Source organism: Lontra canadensis, unplaced genomic scaffold, assembly GCF_010015895.1.
Source record: "Lontra canadensis isolate GAN:19392208 unplaced genomic scaffold, GSC_riverotter_1.0 scaffold15, whole genome shotgun sequence".
Taxonomy (NCBI): Eukaryota; Metazoa; Chordata; class Mammalia; order Carnivora; family Mustelidae; genus Lontra; species Lontra canadensis.
This window is the reverse complement of record NW_022631009.1, coordinates 19,476,905-19,501,795: the sequence shown is the minus strand read 5'-3', so window position 1 is coordinate 19,501,795 and position 24,891 is coordinate 19,476,905. Positions and strand designations below refer to the sequence as shown.

Below are 24,891 nucleotides of genomic sequence, written 5' to 3'. Positions count from 1 at the left end.
TCTATCCCATCTGAGGGTCAGGATTATTTTGACATGTACCACAGAAAGCCTATTGGAAATTTTATTTACTACACAAAGTCATACCCTTGAACGTGAACTCTCTGGATATTCTTTGCCATCTTTTTAATACATTTTTATAATCTTCCCCATGAAGGTCTTGTATATCTGTTATACATTTTATTTTTTAAAAAACTCATTGTTCTTTCTGCTGTGATTGAGGTCTCTTTTTACTACAGTTTTACTTTGGTTATTACCAGCACAAAGAACGAAACTGATGCATACGTGCTGACTCACATCAGCAACCCTGCTGAGTTCTTAGTAATTCTATTAATACATCTACAGGTTCTCTTGAATTTTCTATGTATTGCCATATCACTTACATTAAGTGCAGTGCGCTGGTTTAAAAACATGCCTGAAAATTCACTACATCTTTCTTCAAGTGGTCAAGTTAAATTATGTACCAACCACCCCCCCACCCAGTACAGGCTTACTAATTCACCACTAACAAACAGGATATGGTAGAAGTGGCTTATGAGACAGGTCATAAATTAGACAATGCAGCCTCCCCCTTACTGTGTCACGGATTACTCACTCTGAAACAAGCCAGCTGCCGTGTCATGAGGACACCCAAGCAGTACTACAGACATTTCTGTGATGAAGTACTGCCAGTAAAAAGCACGGAACTGAAGCTTTTTGCCAATAGTCTTGTGAGTGAGCCACCTTGGAAAAGATCCAGCCAAGCCTTCCGATGGCTAGTCCTGGCTGAAATCTTGATTGAAATACACTGAGCCTGAACCACTCAGCTAAGCCACTTTGAAATCTCTGACCCACAGAAGTTATTATCTTAAACTTTTTAGTTTTCCAATTTATTGGCATAAAGTTATGCATTACACACACTCCTGACTGAAAAATCTCTATTATATCTGCATAGTTTCCTTTTTTGCTTCTGATGCTGTTTATTTGTGCTTTTTCCTGTTTTGTTTTTCTTTCCTAGATCATTATTGGTAAAAGTTTCTATATTTAGTTTTTCAAACTGGGGCGCCTGGGTAGCTCAGTTGGTTAAGCAGCCAACTCTTGATTTCGGCTCAGGTCAGGGTCTCACAACCCTGGCATTGAGCCCACATCCCCATCTGGCTCCAAGTTCAGTGGGGAATCTGCTTGCAGGTTCTATCTCTCCCTTTCCCTTTGTCCCTCCCCCTGCATGTGTGCATATGCTCTCTCTCGAATAAATAATCTGGTGGGGGAGGGTAAGAACCAGTTCTCCTGTTTTACTGCTTCTGGTTTTTCTTGTTAATTTCTTCTACTTTAAGTTTTATATGTGGTTTCTTTTTTTTTTTTTACTTTCTTGATTTGTATCCTTAACTCACTTTTAAATCTTACCTTTTAACAAATTTATTTAAATCTATATAATTTTTTTTAGGAAAAGAAAAAAAAATCTATAAATTTACATTAAAGTGTCAACTGGACCCCATTGGTATTTCACACTGTTGTTTAAATATTATAATTTCTGTGATGTCCTCTTTTAAACCTATTAATTATATAGAAATGCATTTTAAATACCCATACATGGGATTTGAAAACCTTTTTGTTCATTTCTAATTTATTTGCATTGTGGTAAAAGAAAATGGTCTTTGGGGCAAGAATTTTTTAAAATTTAGACTTTCTTTTGGTTAATGTGCCATGTGTATCTGAAAAGAATGTATGAAGCATTAGTTGAAGACAGGATTCTACTCTTCATATACATACATTTGATCAATCTTGTTAATTTTGTTGTGGAAATATTCTGTATTTTTCCAATTTTTTGCCATCTGATATATTAGCTTCTGAAAGTAGTGCTAACAGTTTCTCCCCATGATGGTGAATTTATTGATTTTTCTTGTAATCCCATGTAATTTGGGGTTACATTTTGGGACTATGTTTAGGTACATGGATCACTGCTCTATCTTCCCAGAAGACTGTTTCTTTTATTAGTGTGCTTCTTTATTCCTATTAATGTTTCTTGCCTCAACATTTGACATTAATGATATTAACATTATTGTAGTATCTTTCTATGGTTATAACTTTGAGGGGATATTTTTCTGTTTCAACCTTTATTAATAGCTCTGGTTTAGGTGTATGTCTCTAAACAGGAAACTAGATTGCATTTTAACAGTTCTGAAGATTTTTTTCCCCATAGGTGAATTTATTTTTTAATAGATTTTTACTTATTTGACAGAGTTCACAAGTAGGCAGAGAGGCAGGCAGAGAGAGGAAGGGAAGCAGACTCACTGCTGAGCAGAAAGCCCAATGCAGGGCTCAATCCCAGGACCTTGGGATCATGACCTGACCGAAGGCAGAGGCTCTAACCCACTGAGCCACCCAGGCGTACCCCCCCGCATAGGTGAATTTAATCAACTTGTATTTTCTGTGATTTCTAACCTATTTGGACTGATTTCCACCTATTTTGTGTGTTTTCTGTTTATCATCTATTTTGTGTTTTCTGTTTATCTTTCTTGTCTATTTCTTTTAACTAGTTATTTAAAAATTTTGACATACATGTTAATAATGTTTCTTGAAGTCTAAAATTATCTGGGATTTTATTCTGAACACAATGACCAGAATGCACTATAACCACCATACATGGCTCCAAGATTTCTGTCTAAGAGTTTTAGCTTTCCCTTTAAAAAAATACCTCTCCCAAACCCCTAAAACTTAAAGTCAACTAAATTTATTAACATTTTATCAATCAGATCACTCTTTTTCAAAAAATCCCATGCCTCCCCTCGGGATTCACTCTTTTGGCTGAAGTTCACTCTTTACTTCTTTTAGTGAGGATATGTGAGAAGTAGCTTCTTTCACTTTTGCAAATGTGCAGATGACTTGATTTGACTTGATTCTTGAATAAAAGTTCAGCTGATTGTGAGGTTGTAGTTGCCAGTCACTTTCCCTCAGTACCTTGAAGCTTTCGCCCTGATGCTTCCAGGCATTTATTATTGCCAGGAGATGTCTGTTTCAGTCTAACTGTTGTTCTTGTGTAGGAATGTCTTTTTCTTTGTTTGGCTTAAAATTTTTCACTTTATCCTTAATTTTCTACAATATTCTACTCTTTACTGGGATCTATTCAGGAGAATTTACTTATCCTGCTTGGAATTCAGAGTGGATTTATAATCTAAGTACTCATGCTGTTCTTGCATTCTAGCAAATTCTCTTCAAGTAGTGCTTTTCAACAGTATCTTCCTATTCGATATATGTTGGAAACTCAATGATAAACATATCCTTTAAAAAAAAGTTTTTCTGTGCTACATTCTAAGTGCAGTTTCTCAGCTCCATCTTCTAATTTACTTATGCTCAGGCTACTTTGAATCTAAAATTTTATTACACCTAAAAAAAAAAACTCAACTACTATAATTTTTCATTTCTAATTAATTCTTCATATCCACTTTACTTTTTGTTTCATAATTTACTCTTCATTTTTAATAAATGTGAGTCCTTTTTCTCTTTGAGCATATAGATACTTAATTAAAAATCTTTGATGGATGGTTTCCTAAAATTTTTTGTCAGGACTGAATCTATGTTCCAGTGTTACTATTGTTCGATGAGTTCTTCTTAGCACTTAGCATCTTCTTCATTCTTTTCAGAATTTGTGCTGCAAGCTTCTTTTGAGAGAAAGTTTTGGTTTTTGTTCTCCATTCCTTCTCCCCCATGCTCACTCCTTCTGATAGCTGCCTCCACTTTGCCACGTGGGAATGTAGTCCAGAACCAGGTCTTACAAAATGTAAGTTGAGCTCTATTCTCTCAGTGATAATGGGGCTATTACAGATTTAGTTGCTGAGCCAAAGCCCAGTTCAGTTCCTGGCTGTGAGACTGCCATGTCCGTCTGCCTTGCTAGGTCCAGTTTCTTTAAGCCATCTGATTCCAACAGCAGTCAAGAACAGTTTTATTTGGACTCCTTTCCTGCTTAGGGAATTTCTACCCAAAGCCTTGACTTTAAGCCATAATCTTATTCCACTCCTGTCCTGTGTGGAGCACTTGTAATCCTCATCACCCAGCAGGAGCCAAATATTTGCCCACCACTGCCCACTTCCAGAACAGCTGCAGCTCCACTCATCACACTGTGCTTCTACTCCATAGAGATGTTTAATTTATGTGCTGTTCTCACTACATTTTTCTGGTTCCCTCTTTTTAGGTTTGATTAATTATTGCCATGTACTGAAATGTGAACTTAATGTACCATTTTGATCTAAACCAACTATATGTGTTTTTCTATCCTCAGAAGGCTACTGCCACTGTAGTGGACACACTGGCTGCCTACCTAGTATCTATTCCTACATTTTTCTGCACCAGAGTACCCAACAGTATAACTCTTCACTGTTCACATGCCTTAAAGGGTCAGACTTGATTATATTAAGCCATTTAATATTTATATTCCCCTAGCTGTAGTGGTTTATTGAGAGGTAGACATGTGACCAGTCCAATAAGTCTCTGCTTGGAATGCTGGAGTGATACATTCTCTTTTTTTCCTAAAAATACGGTGTGTATAAATAATACCAAAAAATTGTCATTTTGACATATATTTTATACACATGTGCACACATACACACACATATGCATGTGTGCACACACATACAGGAAGCACACAGAGAGAAAAATGGAGTCAAGCCTCAATCAAACCTCATCTGAAGCACATATTAACTCTGGAATTTTGAAATACAGGCATCAGTGAAGTCCCTTTTTTAAAATTAAGACAGTTTAAGTTAGGTTTTCTGTTACTTAGGGCCAAATATTTAACACAGAACCTAGAGTGGTCATTACTACTTAATATCTAACCTACTGTTACATGCACCTTTAACTGCTTTCTAAGAGGCAAAAAATACTGTTTTTGTTACATGTTTCATTAAAAGACAAAGGTCAAAGGAAGGGTGGGGTGTAAAGATATCTATCGCTTCAAGAATGAGATGAATTAAGGCCTAAGAAATCCCACACTTAAGTGGAACAAACAGCACAAGGAACTGGATGCTGACTGAGAGCTGTGGTAAATTCTAGGAACTGACCAAGGAGATAACCCAGAGAACAAGTTGAAAAGATACCTTGAATAAACAAGTGAGATAAAAATAAGCTCACTGTGGGAAAACCCTTTTTTTAGGCAATACCAGTTTTTGTTTTCAAGAAAAAAATCAATATAACAGTCAACAGGCAAAATACAGTCAAAAGATGGGGAGGCGGGAGATAAAGATTTAAATGAAAGAAGCTGTGCCAGTTGGCAACTGGGGAAAAAAAAGACTGACTTGACTTTAGGGCTAAAAATGCCACCAAAGTTACAAATGTCTAAATTCTTCCAACAACATCACTCAGGACATTTTATTTTAAAAGTAAACTTAGGTTGGAGCGTCTGGGTCACTCAGTCAGATAAGCATCTGACTCTTGATCTTAAGGCTCTGAATTCAAACCCCACATTGGGCTCCATGCTGGGTATGGAGCCTGCTTAAAAAAAATATATATATATTAAACTTAGGTTAAAGGAAAAAGAGAAAATGTAATTAGTAAGAGAAAATACATAGGTTATTTGGCTAGTTTTAATATATTTGTTTTAGAAAGTAATACAACAAAGTATCTAGTCTCATAAAGACCCAATGTGGTAGCTAAGTAAACTATGTTCTTACAGTTATTTCTGAATGACTTGCTACCATTCCTAAATAACATCATGCACATATCTTTTAAGTGATTATATTCAGAAATGTGTGGAAAGTACTACTTATTAGTGCTTAGCAACATATTTATGGATATGTCTCCTCAGGTAAGGGAAACAAAAACAAAAATAAACTATTGGGGTTACACCAAATAAAAAGCTTTTTCACAAGAAACCATTAACAAAACAAAAGGCAACCTACTGAATGGGAGAGGATATCTGCAATGGTATATCCAATAAAGGTTTAATATCTAGAATATATATGAACATATATATATATATATATGTTACAGAACTCAACACCAAATAAACACCTGATTAAAAAATAGGCAAAGTAGGTGAAAGAGATTAAGAGGCACAAACTTCCAGGGGAAAATAAGTCTACTTACTAGATAGCTTATCGAATACATACAAATATCACTATTTTTTTTTAAGATTTTATTTATTTATTTGACACACAGAGATCACAAGTAGGCAGAGAGGCAGGCAGAGAGAGAGGGGGAAGCAAGCTCCCCGCTGAGCAGAGAGCCTGATGCGGGACTCGATCCCAGGACCCTGAGATCATGACCTGAGCTGAAGGCAGCGGCTTAACCCACTGAGCCACCCAGGCGCCCACTATTCTTTTTGTATATATGTGTTTATGGTGACATGAAAGAGAGTCAGAGGCAACAAATTGTCCATTTTTTAATCAAATGGGTAAATTTCACTATTTACTGGACATGTTTTGGTCTTAGAATTGTTTTGTTTCTCTAATAATTACTGGCCATAAAGATAATAAATATTTAAGGTTTCTAAACACTGCCTTGGAGGAATTGCTAACAGTCTTAGTGATCAAAGAGAAGCTTCAGAAAAACTTAACAGCTCTAAAACAAGAACAAGTTCACAATTCTGGGTATGTAACCAAAGGAAATAAAATCACTCTCTCAAAGAGATACCTGAATGTTCATTGCAGCAATATTCACAATAGCCAAAATTTGTAAATAACCTAAGTGTCAGTCAACAGCTAAATAATACAGAAGATGAAGATGTGGGGTGTGTGTGTATACATAATACATATATATGTATACACACACATACACACACACACACACATATATAATAGAATACTATTCAGATATAAAAAAGGAGGAAATCCTGCTATTTACAATACCATGCTTAAACAAGGAGGACATTATGCTAAGTGAAATATGCCAGACACAGAAAGATAAATACTGTATGATCTTATTTATATGTGGAACTTCAAAAAGCCTAACTCATAGAACCAGAAAATAGAATGGTGGTTGTCTGGGACTGAAGGGTGGAGGAAAAGATAGTGGTCAAAATGCATAAACTTTCAGTTAGAAGATGACTAAGCTCTGAAGTTCTAATGTACAGTACAGTGATTATAGTAATACTGTATTATATACTTGAAATTTGCTGAGTAGATCTTAAGTGTTTCAACTCACACACACAAAGGTAACTATGTGAGATAATGGATGTGCTAATTGACCTGATTGTGGTAAATATTTCATAGTGTGTAAGAATACTAAATCATCACGTTGTACCCCTTAAAAAATTATGTTGCACAACCTAAATATATACAATTTTATTTGTCACTAATACCTCAGTAAAGTTGGAAGAAAAAGGAACAAGCATCCTTTTAATCTGGAAATTAGCTGTTCCTTTGCCACTGATTTTTTTTTTTAAGATTTTATTTATTTATTTATTTATTTATTTATTTATTTAATTTATTTGACAGACAGAGATCACAAGTAGGCAGAGAGGCAGGCAGAGAGAGAGGGGGAAGCAGGCTACCCGCTGAGCAGAGAGGCCGACGTGGGACTCGATCCCAGGACCCTGGGGTCATGACCCAAGCCGAAGGCTCGAACCCACTGAGCCACCCAGATGCCCCTGATTTTATCTTTATATATAAAGTTTATAAGCTGATCATTCTTATGTCTACTAACTGGTTCATAAAAAAGGGACTTTATTACAAAAACATAACTATAAACTTAAGCTTTAATAATAGCAAAAATTATTTTAAATAGGTAAATCCTTCGTCCACACTACAACAGAGTGCTTTATGGAATGCCTACACACAATCCAATTCTCTAATTATTTTCCTTGTAAGAAATCTAGAAAAAGTCTTTAGTAGAATGGTATTAAGCAAATTTGGCATGACAATTCAATAGTATAGTGACAATCTCAAAAGTTCTTTCATTTTTAAAGGATGAATAACAAAACAATCAACATGGAGTCAATGAAAAATTTTGCACCAGAAGAGATTCATCAGCTTTATACGAAGAAAACCATACCACTGAAAATGATTTAAAATAATAAATTGAAAAAATCCAGGGGAAAAAATGTGCTTTAGGAATATGCAAAAAAACAAGAACTCAGGGTGAGAGGAAAAACTATTAGAAGGAGATTGGGATAAAACAAAACTCCAAGTTAAATAAAAACATTAAAAAAATGTAAATCCAAATGTGAGCAGTAAGAAACAGAATATTGCAGAAAATCAAATTGGGGACAGAAAGGCCTCCTTAAGAAGTGATGGAAAAGAAAAAACTTGAAGATTTGTAACATGGTTAATACAACTAGAAACCAGAGCCAACCCATGAAAATTTCCCACAGGAAAAAAAAAAAAAAAGAAAGAAAGAAAGAAAAAGAAAAACAAAAGGCACAAACTTAAGAAAATACTTGCCTCAGCTGAAAAAATAGATTGAAGGACCTGTCATCTTGCAGATAAGATTGATGGATTAAAAAAATCAGTGGTCATAACACTGAACTTTGAAATATTTTAATCACTCTAAATCTTTACAATGCAACAAATGGCTGTAGCTACTATGAAAACAGTATACAACAAGATCACAGAAAGAGCTTACACCCACAGCTAAGATGATGTAAATATACCATATGCTGGGTATCTCACTGATTACTTTCTATTTGTTTGTGGGCATTAACTTACTCAGAGCAAACACAAGAACCTAAATTCACGTCTTCAAATAAAAACCACTCTGGTTTTGTTTTGTTTTACATTTATTCCCTTTTTAAACAATGCTGTCTTATATTATTATTTATTTGCAAAGAAGTATTAGTCTTCACACTTTGTAAGTAACAAGACAAGTGTAGTTTTGTTACTTATGAATTAATTCTTAAAACAGAAATGATGTATATCAACACAGTCAGTTCTTACTACTACTGAGATAGCACACTTCAAAATAAATCCTAGTTCTCAATTTCTGGATCCATGTATTTTTGTTTTTAAATGCACAGGTGTAACATTTGTTAGTTTTTTAACCTAAGATTAAGAACAAAGTGGTAAAAGAACGCATGCCATTGAAGCACTTTCATGAGTCCTGAAATGTGTTGTATCAAAAGGACAAGCTTCCTGGTGTATTGGTTTTGAAGGTTAATAATACATTATTATTATCAGTAGTAGTAGCATAGTTATTTACTTCCAACAGTTATTGATAAAATAATCCAAGTCTAGCTGCTAAGTGGGTGAAGCTGGAAATAAAATTAGTCACTATGAAAATGACTTCAGTGCTTTCAAATAATTTATGTATGAAAAATTCACAACTAACTTTTTCTAAAGAGTTGTCTATAGCTCCAATTCCTCTCCTATTCTCTCTGTAAAACCAGGTTTTAGCCCAGGTTTTCTCTCCCCCCAATTCTCCTGAAAGTACTCTTGTGCGCAGTCACCAAAGACCTTCACATTGCTAAATCCAATGGCCATTTCACAGTCCTCAACTTACATGACTTGTCAACTGAGGAAGAGACACAGATGATCACTTTCTCCTTCCTGAAACACACTCTTCACTTGGTGTCCAGCACTCCATATTCCTACCTTCAAAGGGTTTTTTTTTCCTTCTCAGTCTTTGAGGTTCTTAATCTCTCCAACCACTGTATGTGGAAAGCCCAGAGCTCAATCCTCTGTTCTTTAGACCAGATTTCATACAATCTCATGGTTTTAAATACTATCTACTTGTTAATGACTCCCAAATTTCTATTTCAGGTTGCAATCTTTCCCATCAACTCCAGCCTCATATAACTCCATGTGAACAGGCATCTCAAACCCGACACATGTAAAACTAACTCTTAATTCCCACTCCACCCACCTCCCCTTAACTCTCCACCCTTAAATCTTCCCCATCCTTCCAACAGCTGGAAAGGCCTTAGCATCAGGCTTCATTCTTTTACCCCTATACTCCACATCCAATCCATCAGGAAATCCTGGCAGCTACCAGCTGGTCTAAGCTCCCATCACCTTTCACTTGGATTCCTAAACTGCTTCCTAACCAGTCTCCCCTCTTTCATCCTTGACCCCACAGTCGATTCTGAAAAAAGCTGCCAGAGCAACTCTTTAAAAACGTTAAGTCAGATCCCCCAACTCCTCTGCTCAAAATCTTCCACCCACTCCCCTCTTCACTCAGAAAAAAACCAAGGTCTTTACCAGGACCAGTCAGCTCTCAGACCCCTCTGCCCTCCCTTAATCTGCTGAAACCTGCTGGCCTCCTTGCGGGTCCTCCAGTAGGACTGGCAGTTTCTGGCCTTCTGCACCTGCCTAGTATACTATTATTACCCCAGATAGCCCCATGGCTGGCCCTCACTCCCTCCAGTTTTGTTCAAGAATCTGCTCCATGACACTGTTCCTTATTTTAAAACTGCATCTGTTTCTTCTCTGGTTCTTATCTCCCTTAGCTGCTTTATTTTTCTTCTTAGCAACAGTTACCATCTGACTGGATATACTTTAATTTTTCAATTGTTTATTTTACCCATTCTCACATTCCTCCAGTGGAAAGTTAGCTCCATGAACATAAAGATTTTTTTCCCCACCCCTCTTCCCCAGTGAGTAGAACAGTGCGTGGCCACGGATTGGCATTCAACATACCTTTGCTATAAAAATGCTGAGTATATAAACTCTTATATCCTGTTAAGGCTAAGAGACTTGGGAGATTCTAGTATCCAACCTCTTTCCTCTTGGGAAGCAGGACTTCCCTTCTGATGTTCACAGGAACCCTGGAGATTGTTTATCCTTCACAGTAAGTAACTCAATTTGCTCTAAACAACATGCCTAAAATCTCTTCATTCCTTTTTATTTCAGTGTCTCTCCAGTGCCTTTCCTACATCCAGTAAGATGTTAACTGTCACTGAAAACCCTTTCACCTCCCTTCAGCACTACTGTCCTAATATTGCAAAGACAAAGTGAACTCACTAAAATGAGATCGAAACACAAATAATGAAGAATAGTAACGAAGCGCACACACACACAACCAAAGAAACCCAACTCTACTTCAAATCAAAGTGCGTTGGTGGTGGTGAGGGCCCAAGTCCAAGCCTGACTTACTATCCACTATAATCTTTAATGAGCAAACATTTTTCTCATTAAACTTCTTCAAAACTAAAGAGAAATTCGTAGAAGGCTCTTGGGTATAGCCAGGAAAATTACGCCTGAGAGAAATCGGCCCAGGCTACAAACCAAATCAAACACACACACACACACACACACACACACACACACCCCTCTAAAACACGTGTGGACAGGTAACAGAAGCAAGAACACTGCAGTAAGGCGGATGAGGCTCAGACCCCAGCCCACCCTCTGCTAGCTGTCTGACCTTCAACAGGTGAACGCAGACTCTCCGTGCTCGGTTTCCTTATCTGGAAAATGGAAATGGTACCTCACAGGGTGGCTACAAGAATTAAACAGAGGTATTCAAACACTTAGCATCATGTCTGACACACAGCAAGCACTGCAAATAGTTATTCCTATAATTCCTGAACCACGGACACTGCAGCTCTTTAAACTAGGAGCTCCTTGGTATCACCGTTATTTTAATTTTTTTTTTTTTAAGAGTGAGACGTGTCACTATTCCGCGGTATATATGTATTTTTTACCTAATTATGTTCAGTAGCCAATTTTAAAGAATAAATGCATCTTCTCCCCCAGGCAGGGCGCTGCACTGGAAAACCCGGCAGGTAAACCACCCGCTTCCTCGCACTGCACATTAAGAGGCAAACGGCTCTTTAAACACGGGGCCAGGTGTCATTCGAGACGGTTCAGTCTCACCGCAACAGCGGTTCACACCTAGACTGCGGGCTCCCTGCGATCCGCCACGAACTGCCGTGTTCCCGCCGCGAAAGCACACGCTCGCTCCGGGCGCCACAACGACGCGCCGGCGGAGGGCTGAGACTCGGACGGCTGCGACTCGGACCTCCCGCGACTCGGACCTCCCGATTAACCGTGAGCGCGCTCCGCCCCGGGCCCGCCCGCCGGGGCCCGCAAACCCGGGCTGGCCCTCTCCTGCGGACGACCACAACCTTTACCCACAAACACAAACAAGAACCCTCGCTGGCCTTTTCCCTGCCCTCACGAGCGACACACCCTTGGGGGAAGCCACCGCGGACCCGCGACGCCCGGTCGGGCTCCCTCCGGCCGCAGAGTAGGTGCGGGGGGCCCCCGGCGGCCTCGCCCTCCACCCCTCGCTCCTCGGTCAGGCCCCGGCCGGGCCTCTCAAGTGCGTCAGGGCCGGCGGGGGAGGTGTCAGCGGTTCAGTCCTGGGGCCGCCCACGAGCCCCGACCCAGGTACCTTTGACACACGGCCAAGCTGAGGAAGGAGCGCCGGCAGCAGCAAGATGAGGAAATGAGAGGGGCGGGCCATAGAGACAGGCGGAGCCCCACCTCCGGGCTAGAGCGGCCTTACGCAGCGTCGGGCCGCACGCCCCCTGGAGGCGGGAGGCCCGAGAGGCTGCTCCGCTTGCCCAGAACTGGAAACTCGGAATGAGCCTGCTCTGAATTAGGGAAAGGACCGAACCTGGCGTGGGGAGAAGAGAATGACAGGCCAGGAAGAGGTTTTTCGGACTCCAGTCCAGGAGCATTTTGCACTATTCTATTCTAAATAGACATCCCACACCCTCAGCTAAATGAAGGCTTCTAAGCAAGGACCATTTTATTAAAAGCCGTAGGTATCAATTAATAGTCACTGGCCTCCAGGTAAAGTTAATATAGAAGTTGATATAGAAAGTTAATATAGAAGCCAAATGGACAAACTCATAATAGTAACTGCTTTAATTCTAAAATATGATGCAAAGGTTTTTTTTTTTTAAACAATGGTTGGATATTTACATCCCATTTTTTAGGATTCCTGAACTAAACGCAACATGTATACAGCCAAAACTCACTAAAAATGTAGTGGGTAGTGGGGTAGTAGAAGTTAATTCACTGGAAACATAAAATTATATGTATAAATATAAAAATATAAATATATACAAATATATATTTATATTAGATATACATATAATTAGGTAAATAAATATATATGTATGTTTACATATAAATATATTTGTATACATATATATATATATATATATATATATATATATATGTTTTAGTTTACCAGCTCTGTTCCGACAGACTTCCTCTGCACAGTGATTACCCCTTCTCCAAATTCTAGCACCTCTCGCCTGACCAGGTCACCCTCTGGGATGTCTCAGGTCCATCCACTCAAGCGTTATTATTCAGTCTAACAGTTTGTTCTTGGTAAAGTTATGTAAATGTTTAAGATAACTGTCAAATTCAAGAGACTCTCTCTCAAATTTCGTTCACATAAGAATTATGATTTCAGGGCATTTCACATTTACTGGTAAAGTGACTAATCATAAGTATTAAATACTCTCTGAATGGGTGACTTTTATGAACCAAAATGTCATGGATATCTCCCTTGTGGTTTGGGTTGACTTTATAATCTCTTCATTGGTGCCCGTAAATTGTGTAAAATCTGCAGAGAATCTAAACCTTTCCCAGTGTGTTGATGGGATGCACTTCCCTCCATTAATTGGCTTACTAAACAATCGGAGAACCTATTTATTACTTCTAGTCAAACATATTTCTTCCCCTTTGTGAATTACTCTTTTTGTTTGATTTGAAAAAATGCAGGCACTCCACAGTTTTTTTTCTCTGATGAGATTAAAGGAGTGAGATGCGCACTACACATACTCTGTGACTCCTCCTCCATGCCAACACACCTGGGGACGTCAGCAAATTGGTCATTAGGAGTATTCCTAGAACCCATTTCTATGCTTCAACAATAACTTAACGCTGCATGTGACCATGAACCACATGAATGTATCTCATTAAATGCAAACCAGAGTATTCCCAACTGCATTTCTACTTAGCAAGAGCACCAAAATATCTGTATTCACTCCAGTGCTACTCAACCGGAGAAGAGGCCTTGGGAAATCTGAGTAGAAAGAGACAGCAGTCTTTATTGTAGCTAAAATATATTAATTTTACAAGCTTTACAGAAACATTTGGCGTGTGAACATACTTCAGGGTCTTGGAAGGGAACTGTACAAAGAAGGGGTGGGCTGTATTAGTTCCCTATTGTCCGTGTAACAAATTACCACAGGCTTAATGACCTAAAACAACACTAAGTCATCCTCTTACAGTTTAGGAGGTAAGAAGTACAAAATCAGTTTCACTGGGCTAAAATCAAAATGTAGGCAAGACTGCATTCTTCTGGAGACTCTAGAGAAAATCCATTTCCTTCCCTTCTCCAGCTTCCTGAGGCTACCCATATTCTGTGGCTTGTGGCTCCTTCCTCCATCCTTAAAACCAGCCATCTAGCATCATTTCTCCTTCTGACATTTGCTTCTACTCTTACGTCTTCTCTAACTTTGATCCTCCTGTCTCATTATAAGGACACTTGGATAACATCAGGCATACCTTATTAATCCAGAATCTCTCCATCTCAGGGTCTTTAACTTAATCACATCTGCAAAGTCCTTTTTACCATGCAAGGTAACGTAGTCGTAAATTCTGGGAATTAGGACATGGACATCTTTGAGGGGATGTTATTCAGCCCACTACAGGGCCCTGAAGCTCCAACTCCTTTCTTTTCAGGTAAATCTGCCTCTTCTTCCTCAATACCAAAATCTGTTTGATCCCGAGTTCTGATTGTGAGACTTCCACTGGGGAGCAATACCTGTAATTACAACTGGGATAAGTGTTATGAAGGAAGAGAAGAGATGCTATATAAAGGCAAATAATATGGGACCTAATTTAGGTGGAAGGGCAGCAATACCTTTGAAGAAGTGATATTGCATCTGAGACACGAAGGATGAGGAAGAGTTATTTATGTAATGGACAAGGGCAATGTTCCAGATGAGGGGATAGTATGTATGGCCTGGGAATGGAGGTGTCAGAAGGTCAGTGTGGGGGTGCCCAGCTGCCTCAGTCAGTAGAACATGTCACTCTTGATCTCAAGGTCCTGAGTTCAAGGCCCACGTTGGGCATGGAGCCTAGTTAAAACAGAAGAAGGAGGAGGAAAAGGAGGAAGAGGAAGAGAAAGAAGAAAGAAGAAAGTGAGCATGGCCCGTTTGTGTCCCTACCATTGAATCCTTAGCACTACCACAACGAATGGCACATAGTAGGTGCTCAAGAATATTAGCTTAGTAGTTCTCAGCCCTTGCAGCACATTATAGTCACCACAGGAGTCTAAAACTACCAACACCTATGTCCTAGTCAAAACCAAGTAAGAATTGTTTTGAAGTACGGTCCCGGCATCCACAGTTTTAAAAGCTGCTCAGGAAATCCCAATATGCAGCCAACATGCAGGGTTGAGAATTACTGTGTCAGATACAGCTGAGCGAGTGAATGGATGACAGAAAAGATTTGCTTGGGGTAGGATTTTCTTTTAGGTCATTTTTTTCTGGTTAGGGAAAAAAGTGTTGGGCTGATTATATATTACTATCCAGTCTTAGGAAATGCAGAAAGGATTTTCCCAAACATAATTGAACAATTATCAGAAGGGACTCAGAGTGATCTAGCAACCCTCCCAGTGTAACCAATTGTTACACTGTAGAAAAGGGATATGTTGGAATGGGAAAGTGCTTTAAAAACCCATCATAGTGAGGTGCCTGGTTGCTTAAGTGTCTGACTCTTGGTTTTGGCTCAGGTCATGATTTCATGGTCGTAAGATTGAGCCTGTGTTGAGCTCCTTGCTGGGTGTGAAGCCTGCTTAAGATTCTCTCTTTCCCTTTCCCTCTCCTTCTCTCTCTCCCTCTCCCTCCCTAAAATAACAAAACAAAACAAAACAAAACAAAACAACACCATACCTCGAAGGAAGAGGGATTTCTACTTGTTCTTGAGCTTTACTCCTGTTTCAGGTTGGTTTTTGTAGTACTAACAAATGACCATCAGAGGGAGACATGTTCCTGAAAATGTTGCTTCCACGGGTGTCCCATCTCTCCTTCCTGGCTAGGGAGAATCAGGTGTTTTTAACAACACTAGAGATTCCGAAGGCTTAACCATCGAATGAATAAATTGCATATATTTATCTACACAAGAACTAGATTTATTTCGGTTCCCCAAGAGTTTAAACATTTAAACCACCAGAAAAAAAATGAAGTTTGCATGTGTGCCAAGCATTATTATATCTGCAACACTGAGGAAAAAATTGGGAGCCTCAGGGGATAATCTGTCCCTCTAGCAACCAGAACTAGAAATTAAGTATGCAAGCAAAACCCTCAGAAAGGGATCTCTCTCCCTTTGTTAACTGCAAAGTAAACATCTTAGATCTTGAATTTCTGGAGTTACTAAGATAAGGGTTAGATCCCTGGAAAGAAGAAAAGAACTCCACTCCTTCTCTGCAATACCCATTTGTTGTTTTCTTATCCACACATGCCAGAACCACGCAGATGAATATATTAGACTAACTATATATATATATTAGACATATATTAGACTAATTAATGTATGTGATGGGAAAGTATATAGTGCTTAGCCCTGATTAAGCTTCCCTTCCAAAAGTTAAGGAACTGATCATTAGTAAGGGACTACCTTTTGCAAAGGTGTAAGCAAATGCATTGATTTGCAAAGCCTTTAAAAGCGACTGGTGAGAAGTTATGCCTGTGATCAGCAGGTATCAGTCATTGAGTAATGAGATAGGAACTCAGGAATGTGGAAGCCATATCTTACCTGGCATATAGGGATTATGTGCGGAACCTAAGAGACTATCTCCCAAAGAGCAACACTGTATGTCGTTGAAAAAAATCAATAAAAACTCTCCAGAGTGCATAAGAAATGATGAGGTCCGCATGTTGTTCATTTATTTTATACTTCAAAACAAGCACTAGAAACTCAGAAGTCAGTAGGTTTATAAATTTTTTTTCAGAAGCAGGCAAGGAAAACCAACAGGAAACCAAACCAAAAGGCCTAGCCTTTTCTCCTTTCCTTTCTGGCCCTAAATTTCCTTCCTAACCTTCTAATATTCCCACCCCTTAGAGAACATGCTAGTTCAGGGTTTGTTCAGTGTGGGCAAAGGAGAAGCTAGGGAAGGGTTCATGCTGGTCCCAGAGGGCTCTGGAATGTCTGCTTGGTCCAGAAAATGAGCAGCTCCTTCCAACAATCTGTGTTGTTAAAGGGTTCGCTTCAACCCTGGAACGCTGCTAAGCTCACTCCGGGGGCTCACACTGAACCGACATTTTCGGCTTAGAGGGATCTTAACTCTTACATTAGTCTCAAAATAAACTCCTGGCAATCATTCAAACAGAAGCCAAGCTCCTCTCCTTCTCAGTCCTGAAACACACTCTAGAGAATGAGCTTTATCAGAACTTGCCTCAGTTCTGCTCTCTTCCTCTACAAACACGGAGTCCATACTTTCATTTCCACCTTTGTGAAACTGTGATGCCCCAGTCAGGAGAAAGCCCGAGGCTATTCTACTCTGACAACTATTTTCTGCCAATATAACTGGACTAATACATCTTTTGAACTTAAACTCCTGACCAGCAAGAAAGGAAACTTGTGACATTTTTATAGGGAAAAAAGTGGGGCGGGGAGAGTGGATAAGTAGTGCGAATTACTCTTAGCCTATGCATTTGTTTTAAGGCAAACAGAATCAGAAAAGACTTTCAAATGATTTTCTTTATAAACCTCAAAAATGTATTTTATATATCTATCTTCCAAGCTCACGAGATACATTAAAAGAAGAAATGGAGTTAGTTATCTTTTGTGTTTGTTTTTGTCATCATCCAGCAGGATTTTTTAACAAGTCCCAGGTAACAAGTCCTTACCACACTTGAGCAGGAAGGTTTTAGGATTTTTTTCCTACAGTGATTTCACTAAGATCTCAGCCCATATTCATTATCACCCTTAGCCCACAACATCACTTCTGTTTTAATTCCGAAAATGAAAAGGGAAAAGAGGATATGACAGAAGAAAAATAAGGGAAAACGACATCTTGACACAAACGAACCACAGTTAATTGCAAAAGAGATACTAACACCGACATACATAATTGATATAAATCCAGTCACCTGTAAGAAATCTTCGATTTAACTACTGTGATATATATTCAGTCAATATATGAAAAAAAAAAAAAACCCACCTCTGATATACAGTCTTCCTATTTTCTCCCTTAACACGGTGCCATACAAGTCCTGGGGCGTGGAACCGCTTTCCCTTTGCACATAAATAGGTGCACTTGCTGGAATGGTGCCTCTGGAAAGCTCCTCCAGCAATGGCAAAATCGCTACAGTTGAGTTTTAAATAGAACCCGTCTCCAAGTGGTTGACTTCGCCACATGTATGTTTCATCACTGCCATTTCACTTGTTTTACTCAACATTTTGCAGAAAATCAAATTCTAACTTCCCTTGATGGGGACCCAGATGCAGTAGATTTCCATCCCCTCTTCCTCTGCACACTAGACATGATACAAAGAGGGGGACCTCCCCAGACATTCTGTGGGGACTCGTTTTCAGTGCGAGGAAGAGCACGCATGCGCGCACAGAGGCCAGCTCACACTCCCGGCTTCAGCCTGCCGCTCCAGGCGCCTCCACCCCAGACCACTGCTGCACCGCAGAGCCCGTCCAATGAGGGCTCCTGTGGACAGATGGAAAAGCCATTAGGAAGTACAGCCAACTCCGTGTTCCCACATTTCCGGGACAAAAACCACATTTAGTGCAGGAGCCGTGCAAAATCACCAAGGTCAATGCCTTTAAATCAACGGAGTGTCTAACCTCTTCCAAGATGTTACACAACCAAAGCCCAACTGGTGAGCTGAAGACTTTGCCCTACAGAAAAGTAAACAGGCTACACGGCAGGACCGAAGAGCCAAGCCCACAACGGACTTTCCCCATAGCTCTAATTTTTCTAATCTGGAAAACTGTTCAACACATGACTTCTTAACAATACAACAAATAGCTATTATAAGGTAACTTATAAGCAGAGTACAATTACATGTCAATAAAGTGGAGGGAGTGGAATACAATGGTAAGGCTGAAAAGCCATCCTTTAAAAAAATTTTTAATTAATTTATTAGAGAGAGCATGAGCACAAGCAGAGGGAGCTACCGGCAGAGGGAGAAATAGGCTCCCCACTGAGAAAGGAGCCCGATGTGGGACTTGATCCCAGGACACAGGGATCATGATCTGAGCTGAAGGCAGATGCTTAATGGACTGAGCCATGCAGGCATCTCTGAAAATCCATTTTCTAAGGGATTATTGGTGTTAGGTATACATTTTTTTCTTTCTTTCTTTCTTTCTTTCTTTCTCTCTCTCTCTCTCTCTCTCTCTCTTTCTTTCTGACTTTTTATTTTAGGGGGGAGAGACAGAGGGAGAGAAAATCTTAAAACCAACTCCCCACTAAGCAGGGAACCCAATGAGTGGCTTGATCCCAGGACCCTGAGATGGTGACCTGAGCTGAAATCAAGTCAGCCACCAAAACGACTGGGCAAGGTGCTCCTGCTATACATTTTCTAGGTTAACTCAGCATGCTTTATTTTGGAGTGTAAGAGCCAGCAAAATATGTCTAACTTTTTCTTGACAATTTTTCTGGGATCCCCGAGGACAGGATTGAGACCACCCTCACGAAGGAGAAAAGTACCTCGTACCCCATCTCCCTCAGTCCAGAGTCCACATGGGCCCCTGGCTGCAGTCCTCTTGGTGAGCCTTGGTCCACACACAGCAGAGGGAGGACTAAAAAAGCACCTGGAGAAGGAGAGTTGACTCTGTTGCTGAGTTTTCTTTTGTTTTGTATTGTACGATCACTTTGGCCATTATTTTCCCACCGAGACTTGGACCCTGTTCGGTTTTCCACAAATTAGGGTCACTCAGCCCTTCTCAAAGCCACTTTGAGGGTAAACGTTGCGTAATTTCTCAGTTACATAGGTAGCATAAAGTTTGCTTCGCAAGTGTCCAGCTGGGGATGTGTGCAAGCCACAGTCTCACCACATACGAACCTACATGGAGACCTGGCTTTAGGAAGGGAGCATGTCAGCCTCCAGACAAAGCCTCACAAATCTCTCTAGAACCCACAGGGGCTCAGACCTTGGGGGCCTAATCACAATTGAATCAGCTCTGCCCTTTTTTCTTCTATTTTGTGAACTTTTCACACTTTGGGGTTGGCCTGTGAACCAGGTGCTTAGGCCAGTAATTTTAGGAGAAAGAACAGCCACAGAAACACATACATGCGTCTAGAAGCAGGGAGGAGTGATGTTGGTGAGAACAGATGCATCAGGAGAAAATTTGGCTGACTGGAGACCAGTCACAAAGGTATAAAGGGAGTGAATCTATAGACGATAGCATATGCTGGAAATTTCCAAAGCCTTGCCACACCACTTAGAAGTTACCTGAAGGGTTTCAGGAGCTGCCCACCTTTACAATGTTCATGCACTGGCTCATGTCTTGTCCCGTGCTGAGGCGCTAGGCTGCCGGGAAGGTTCCGCCCAGCAGCACCACACAAGAGTGAGGTCATCACCCTCAGGACAGATGGGGGCCCACTGCTGGCCTCTCTCAGAGCCTGCAGCAGGGAAGGCCACTCTGGGGGTCAGAGTTTAGACTTCACCTACTGATGAAGTGTTTTGATGCAGAAGTAATTCAAGCCTGCAACGCCTTCTAGATAAAGACAGGCCCAATAATCCCCAAAGGGGCTAATGGTTCTTCCTTCTCCCACATAACTGCTAAGGAATGTGTCATTTTACAAAGTAAATTTTGAGTTTTGTTTTCTACTACCCCAGTTCCTTTATTCTTCATGGTACCTACTATGGAAGGTACTTGTTTCTTCTTATTTCCTGATATTGATGATGATCTCTAGGTCTTGGGAAAAAACTATTAAATACAATCCTTCTGTTTTTGCCATCTTCAAATAAGGGATAAACCACTCTGCTCATCTTATAGGAATGCTACATTTGTGGGGCGCCTGGGTGGCTCAGTCAGTTAAGTGTCTGCCTTCAGCTCAGGTCATGATCTCAGGGTCCTGGGATCAAATCCGACATCAGGCTCCCTGTTCAGTGGGGAGTTGCCTTCCCCCATCCCTCTCCCTGCTGCTTGAACTCCAGCTCTTTCTCTCTCTCTCTTTCTCTCTTTCAAATAAATAAATAAAATCTTAAAAAGAAAAAAAAAAAAAAGGAATGCTGCATTTGTGTCTGCATAGGTACCGATCCCTCTTCTCTTTTAGCTTTATCTCCTAACTACTCCCTAACCTAAAACTTTGCCAGCACACAGTGTGGTTTTGCTCATCATTTCCCACTCGTTGTCCTGTTAAAGCCTACCCTACCCTTTCACATGTGTCTCTCCTCCACTTGGCTGTACTCCTTCTTCAAAGTCTCTCTTCCCCATGGGCCTTCCTGACCATCCCCAACTTCCTCCGACACACAGGTCCACACTACACACTGGACACCAGCCATGTGTTGTCTGGGATTATCAGCTCTCAGGTATCAGGTTGAAACATACGAAACTGACAACATAAAACTGTTTTTGACCTACAAAACAGCAATTGGGTATGGTTCAATCTAGTATATGTACCTTCTCACCCCCAAATACAAGTTCTTTTTGCATTCCTAGTCTCTCTAGTAGGCTCTTACACAATGTAGGGTTTGCAATTAAAAAGAAATTGATGGGGCACCTGGGTAGCTCAGTCTTTAAGTGTCTGCCTACCACTCAGGTCATGATCCCAGGGTGTTGGGATCAAGCCCTGCATTGGGCTCCCTGCTCAGTGGGGAGACTGCTTCTCCCTCTCCTGCTTTGCCTGCTTGTGCTCTCTCACTTTCTCTATCAAATAAATAAATAAAATTTAAAAAAAGAAACTGACAAACTATTCTTAAATTGGCAAAATAGTAGATAAACTTCTACTTTAATCTGAAAATGTATCCTAATCCATTAATACCATCACCATGGATGATTTGGGATGTTTACTATACCCCCTTCCCAGCAAAACCTCCTACTACTGCCTAAAATATAAATACAAAACTTAATGGCACTAGAATTTATGACTGGAGGCACTGCTTTATAAACATTACAGGACTTTAATAGATTCTATATTTCAGAAAGATCATCTCGGAATTTTCATCAGTAAATTTTATATTCACTAGAATATATTTCATATTTATTACATAATTAGTTACTCAATCCAGTGAGAAAAGAACATTAGAATATTACACTTTATCTAATTACATTACATAGAGTCCTCTGTCCCTCTCCCTTATTGCAGTCTTAATTCCATATATAATTACATTCATTCATTATCATGATAAACTGAAACTAGATAAGAAAAAATCTAGTGGAAAAAAATATCCATGGTTTTAAAGCTAAGAGACTTACAGAGTATCTGAATTTGAGTGCAGGGTCCCATTGCTTTCCAAAATAAAAAATATTCAAAATAGCATGTGATTATTAAACTGAATTTCATATTCAAAGATAAAATATAGTTACATCAGTGGAGAAGTAGAGAAATGGGCAGACTGTTACTTTTGGTCCATCCCTATTGGGAGGCTCAGGATTATTTAAGGAAAGAAATTAGTATTTCATCACCTCCTTGCTCGGTGCTATGGATGGATCAGTGAAGTCCAGATTTCTTTTTCAATGATTCCATTTCCTAGAGCCACATTATCCGGAGGGGTTGAGTCATGTCTTCAGAACTTAACCCCAAATACATTTATAGTGTTTTATGCTAAGCTTTTCATTCATGTAGTATCAGAACATACAGCAGACTCATCAAGCCAGGTAAACATCTGTTAGAGTGAAAAAACAAACAAACAAACAAACAAACTTCATACTAACTGATCTGGATTTGCCACTTGTCATTTATGAGTCATTAAAAGCAAAGTGTATAACTTGGTTCGTATTTCTTTTTAATCTTAAGATTCATAGAGCTCTGAAGTACCCTTGGTGAATACGGTCCATCTTTTTTTTTTTGCAATGCATTTATATATATATTTTTTAATTTTTTAATTTTTTTATAAGCATGTAATGTATTATTAGCCCCAGGGGTACAGGTCTGTGAATCGCCAGGTTTACACACTTCACAGCACTCACCAGAGCACAGACCCTCCCCAGTGTCCATAAACCCACCACCCTCTCTCTACGCCCCCCGCCCCGCCACCCTCAGTTTGTTTTGTGACATTAAGAGTCTCTTGCGGTTTGTCTCCCTCCCGAGCCCATCTTGTTTCATCTTAATGGCAAGAGAAAATGTGAAGGGGTCCCATTTCTTCCACTGCTGGTGGACAGCCCACTTTCAATTCCCAAGCTCTTTCACTGTTGAGACAGCCCCAGAGGACATTTAAAAATGTGAGAGTTTCTCATCAAAGGTCTTCTTCCTCTATGGTCCCAAAAACACAGTCAACACTCGCCATCTCAATCTTGCTTTTTCTTGGTAGAAAACGAGAAAAATCTTTCTGTTGTGAAATAAACAGGTCAGAAATGTATGTGAGGAAATAATTTCCATAACAACAATAATAATTACAAAGTCACAAGAATGTTAAAATAATATTAAAAAGGCAACAGAAAGGTTGCATTTATTTAAAAGATGGTTATTTCAAGTGTTTTTTTTTTTCTCCCCATAGAAGCTTTGTCTTGGGGTAGGTGTCTGTGTTAGGACCAAGAGTGCCTCCTGCTGGTAGCTGAGGTAGACCTGTTCAGAGGGCCTTTCCAGGAACTGGGATGTCCCCAGGTAACATTTGGATGCTGCCCTCATCCTTTTACCCTCCCCCCGCCCCGCCCCCAGCCTCCCCCCCTTAAAGCTATGCAACTTTCCATTTTTAACTCTATGTCAAATCTTTATGCACACCCCACACAAATACAAATTTCTAACAAGTTTTATATTTTAAAACATTGTAAGTGGTTATGGTTGCTATAAACCCTCAGTGAGTGAAGAATTGGCCTTCAATATTTATGAAACCTCAAAGACAAGGCCATGGCTTTGTCCCTGGTGAAACAAATGTTCCTTAATGGCCAGATAAGCTAAAAAAAAGTTTTTTTTTTCTTTGAGGGATTTGTCTTGATAGAGAGGCCCCCATGGCAAAGTGTTTAAAGAAATAAACAAACTTTACTGGTTAAACAACAAATAAATACTGCTTTAGTTCTGATACTGGCTCTGTCATTTACTTGCTGTGTGACCTTGAGCAAGTTACTTAACCTTTCTGTGTTTTCAGTTCCTTTGGCTATAAACCAAGGATAATAATAATAGCTGGGTTGTTATGGGGATTAAATGAGTTATATGTGGAATGCAATTAGAACAGTGCTTGGCTCAGGATAAGCTCTATATAAAGATTTGCTAAATAAGTTGGGATTCAGTACACTTGGACAACTTTTGACATGCTGGCTCTGCTTAGAGCATAAGGGAGGTTGGCCTATTTTAGCATTGCTGTTCATCTGAGAGGACATCTGAATTAGTTTCAATGTTGATCATAGTTGTGCTATGTGTTATCTATTGTTCTAGAACAGGGACTCTCAAAATTTGACATGCATCAGACTCATCTGGAGAGCTTGCTAAACACAGATTACTAGCCCCCATCCCTGGGGATTCTGATGAAGTAGGTTTGGGGTCTGAGAATTTAAATTTCTAGTAAGTTCCCAAGGTATGCTGAAGGTGTTGCTCTGGGAACCAAACTTTGAGAACCACTGTTCCAGGATAATAGTTCCAATCCTGGCTGTATATTAGATCCCCTGAGGAGCTTTTAAAAATTCTGTTGCCAGGACCCTAGACCAATTAAGTCAGAGTCTTTGAGGGTGGGGCCCAGCCGTGATTTGTTTTTAGAGCTCCCCAAGTGATTCCAGCGCGTAGCCAAGGTTGAGAACCACAGCTCTGTGCTAATCACTATGCTGTGGATGAGTGGGAGTGACAGAGTGGTTACTACCTACACTTTGCAGGTAAAGAAATGGAACCTCGGTGCAGTGTTCCCCATTGGGGTGCTTGCTATAAATGCTGATCTGCTAAATCACTCTTTTGGAGTGGGGCCCGGGAATTTAC

General features: G+C 39.9%; 2 protein-coding genes across 2 annotated transcripts in view; both read right to left on the bottom strand.

The window, feature by feature from the left end:
- ANKRD46 (ankyrin repeat domain 46) overlaps positions 1-12,262 on the bottom strand; it is a 33,383-nt gene extending 21,121 nt beyond the window's left edge. Inside the window, exon 1 of the mRNA XM_032858581.1 lies at positions 12,238-12,262. The gene's annotated coding sequence lies outside the window, so the exon portion shown is untranslated. The remainder of the gene's footprint in view (positions 1-12,237) is intronic.
- Positions 12,263-23,045: 10,783 nt separating this feature from the next.
- SNX31 (sorting nexin 31) overlaps positions 23,046-24,891 on the bottom strand; it is a 58,514-nt gene continuing 56,668 nt past the window's right edge. Inside the window, exon 14 of the mRNA XM_032858746.1 lies at positions 23,046-23,317. Within this exon, the coding sequence (XP_032714637.1) occupies positions 23,225-23,317 (93 nt within the window). The 3' untranslated portion in view covers positions 23,046-23,224. The remainder of the gene's footprint in view (positions 23,318-24,891) is intronic.